This window comes from Bradysia coprophila, unplaced genomic scaffold (genome assembly GCF_014529535.1).
Source record: "Bradysia coprophila strain Holo2 unplaced genomic scaffold, BU_Bcop_v1 contig_248, whole genome shotgun sequence".
Classification (NCBI taxonomy): Eukaryota; Metazoa; Arthropoda; class Insecta; order Diptera; family Sciaridae; genus Bradysia; species Bradysia coprophila.
Genome location: NW_023503509.1, coordinates 2496549 through 2499832, shown reverse-complemented (window position 1 = coordinate 2499832; position 3284 = coordinate 2496549). Strand labels below are relative to the sequence as shown.

The 3284-nt window shown below is 40.7% G+C and overlaps 1 protein-coding gene across 2 annotated transcripts; it reads left to right on the top strand.

Annotated features, from left to right (window-relative positions):
* On the top strand, nt 1-3012 carry LOC119078353. Of its 2 annotated transcripts, XM_037185854.1 has the most exons (8): nt 1-167; nt 335-527; nt 601-926; nt 993-1492; nt 1578-1902; nt 1955-2396; nt 2463-2641; nt 2698-3012. In XM_037185854.1, exons 1-8 carry the CDS (start codon nt 90-92, stop codon nt 2854-2856), a joined length of 2202 nt encoding a protein of 733 aa, XP_037041749.1. In that variant the 5' UTR covers nt 1-89; the 3' UTR covers nt 2857-3012. The 2 variants fall into 2 exon arrangements, with proteins under 2 accessions (XP_037041749.1, XP_037041748.1); XM_037185853.1 differs by having other exon boundaries at nt 1955-2641.
* The last annotated feature ends 272 nt before the right edge of the window (nt 3013-3284 follow it).

The window sequence follows — 3284 nt, the reverse complement described above, 5'->3', positions numbered from 1 at the left end:
TGTATTGCAATATTCAGTCATCGAAAGGTTTTTATTGTGGTCAGACGCGATATTTGTCACCATTCCGTCGTGGTGGTTCTGTGAATAAAATGGAGCATTCAAATGATGCGTGTTCATCAGATGAATTCGTTGATGTCGAAATCCAGCCAAACGCTCATTTACCAAAAGTAATTTCGGTTTATAATTTGATCAGGAAAATATATTCCGTCAAAATAGTTTAGATGAACGGTATACAACTCAATGACCTTGCAACGGATTTTTTGTTTGTTTCACTACCGAAAAAGACTTTGATTTTGCTCGCATTTGTCTTACCGAAATTTGAATATTTTTACAGGAAATGTTGGAAGAGATCTTCAGAAACTTGCACAATGGGAGAGACTTAGCAAATGCTCGTCTTGTATGTCGTATCTGGTTCGAAGTTGCAACTCCTTTGTATTTATCAAAAATCGACGACATTGAAGTTAATTTCTCACCAACTCATCGACAAGAAGCAATTTATCGGCGTATTCTTTCCGACAAATATCGTGGTAAGTCAACACGACCATCCGTGTGCCCATACCGGTATTATTTCAGTTTACCATTTTCGTTCATTTTTAACAGAACGACAGAGACAAGTTCCGAATCGAAAACTTAGCGAGGCGGATAGAGACGAAATTCATCGTGCCGTTTCTGTGGAATGCGATTTAGTAGACGACAATTGCTCCATTGCAAAATATTGCAACTATATTGAGGCCGGCGGTACAGTCCAGTATACCAATTTCAATTTTGTTGCCATAAATATCAGCAAAAGTACGATGGCACACCGGTTCTTCTCGCTCTGTGGCGAACACGTGAAGACTCTAACTGTTTCCGACTGCGGAAAAAACTATTGGTATTGCGACAGTCCTAAGAGTCTTTGTGCATCGTGTGCGGATTTAAAGAGTAAAGTAATTTACTGTGTCGTGTGATGCGTTTGCTCCTTAATATTTAACGGATGACTCACTACTTTTCAGAGCAGTAAATGCGTACTGAACCTGCCTGTTTTGGGAACACTGATGCAAACTTACTGTCCGAATGTTGGAATTTTAACAATTGACTACTTTTCAACCAAAAAGCAAGACGATCATGCGACTGGTTCTGGGTCGCAGTCGAGTGAATCGAAAAAAGACGAATCACAAGAGGAGGTCGATGAAGATGATAGCGATGACAATGATAGCGATGACAATGAAAGCGAGGACGAAGAGTTTAGTTACGTGATGGTATTCGGAGATGTGTGGTCCGAGAATTCAGCGAATCAATTGGAACTGGAACAAAAATATCCGCCCGCATTCCGCCTTCACAACATTCACACGATTCGTGTTGTCGATAAACTGGTTGTATCTTTACACGAGAATGTATTCGTCTATCAATTGTTTTTACACTGTCCGAACGTAGCGAGTGCCAGTAACTTTGGTAAAATGGAGGACGCATTCGAGTCACATGCCTTTGATTTTGTCAGAGCGCTGGTTACCAAGTGAGTGAGAGATTCGAATTTCTGAATGAATGCAGCGCTTTCGTTGTTAATCACAACCGCTTACGATTCATGTTTCAAATTTCAGTGCCAAAATGGAAAATTTTACCGAACTATTTCTTCGCACAGTTGACGCTACAACGATTCACACCCTGTTCGAACGCCATAAGGATCGTATGCACCTCAAGCTCCTAAAAGTCAATCATCTTGTGACGCACCTTGCCGAATCGAGCTTTCTTCAGTTTCTGGAATCTCAGGCTGCCACTCTCGAAACTATGATGTGCGGCTTGTCGCAAAAAAGGAATCCATCGTGGTCGAATGAGGCGATTCGATTTCCGGGAGAGATGCCGAAGTTGACTCATTTGCGAATCGGACTCGGAAAGCAAGAACAACCGGAACGTCCACCGAAAAAGGTCAGTTCTTTGAACTGTCGATTCTACGGATGGTACAATCACATTTTTCTAGATCGCACCGATTAACTGGGCCACTCAATTTCCGTCATTAAAAACGCTGATGCTGCCAGAATTTGCAACCAATGTGACTGTTGATTCGTTTTTCGAACATCCATATTCACTTGATGGACTGTCCAGACTTGAACTTCCCGCAAAACTTACTCAAAGTCTGATGGAACGAGCTGGGCTCTTGTTTCCAAATGTTACGGAACTGGCTGTGGGGTTTCAGATTATTGACTCGATGCGTCTAATATGGACCATGTGGAAGAAGCTGAAGTCACTCCATTTATCTGTGATTTATTACGACGAACGAGATTCAGCGAAGCACACAACCGCGTTTCTTAACTTGGACGAACTGTTAACAGGATTCGATAAAAGCCAAATGGAAATGGCTAAGGACGGAAATCGTGATGTCATCGGAGAGCCCAAGTTTCCTTCCATCAGTAAATTGACTGGTAATTCATTCCAACTGTTTATTTGGAACATCAAAATGTCAACATTCCGAATCGCTTCATTTTTAGATCTTCGCGAGCTAACCATCTTCGGTGCTTCTTATCGAACTGATTCCAGACGATACATATTAAACGAAGTGAATTGCATAGAAGCACAGCAAAATGCGGTGTCGGATATTTCTGTACAGAATGCTCTGATTAAGCTGCCATGTTTGAAGTACTTGGACATCTCTTATCATCTTTACAATGTGAGAAAAATTACCTTTTTTGCGATGGCTGTTTCAAACTTTTTATGTTTGTTTAGATTTCACCATCGGCTGACATGGAACTTTGCAATCATTTGAGTTTGGTTCACGAAGATATTGTGGCCACTCGCAATAATTTTACGATTATGAGCAACTATCGAGGCCGAGAAGAAGCGCACGCAATGTGCAGATTAGACACTATGTACAAGGATAAGTAAAAGGTTATCCCATTAATGTTGGATATATTTCAGATGTTTGTACTTCTTTACTTGTTTTTAGAGTAAATGTGACGCGTAAACATGTCTCCATTTTCTCAGTTAATGAAAATTTTTGTTGAAATTTGTCAATAAAGTGTTGCACGTTCAAAATTTTCCTTAAAATTTGAGTGTTTGTTAATCAGCCGCAGATATTACGCCAAATCGACATTTACGGTGGCAGCTAAAGGTAAACGTTATTCCATGAGTGTGCCCTCATTTCAGTCCACAGAAGACTACTACCCGATACGAAAGTCGGTATCAGAAGGTTATTATTTGTTCGACGATTTTTAGATGCAAGGAAGGTCGTACGGAGAAAAATGACAAACGCCAAAAAAGAAATCTTCAAATTACGAGACAAAACAGGAACGATCCAAACGGATCGAAATGCG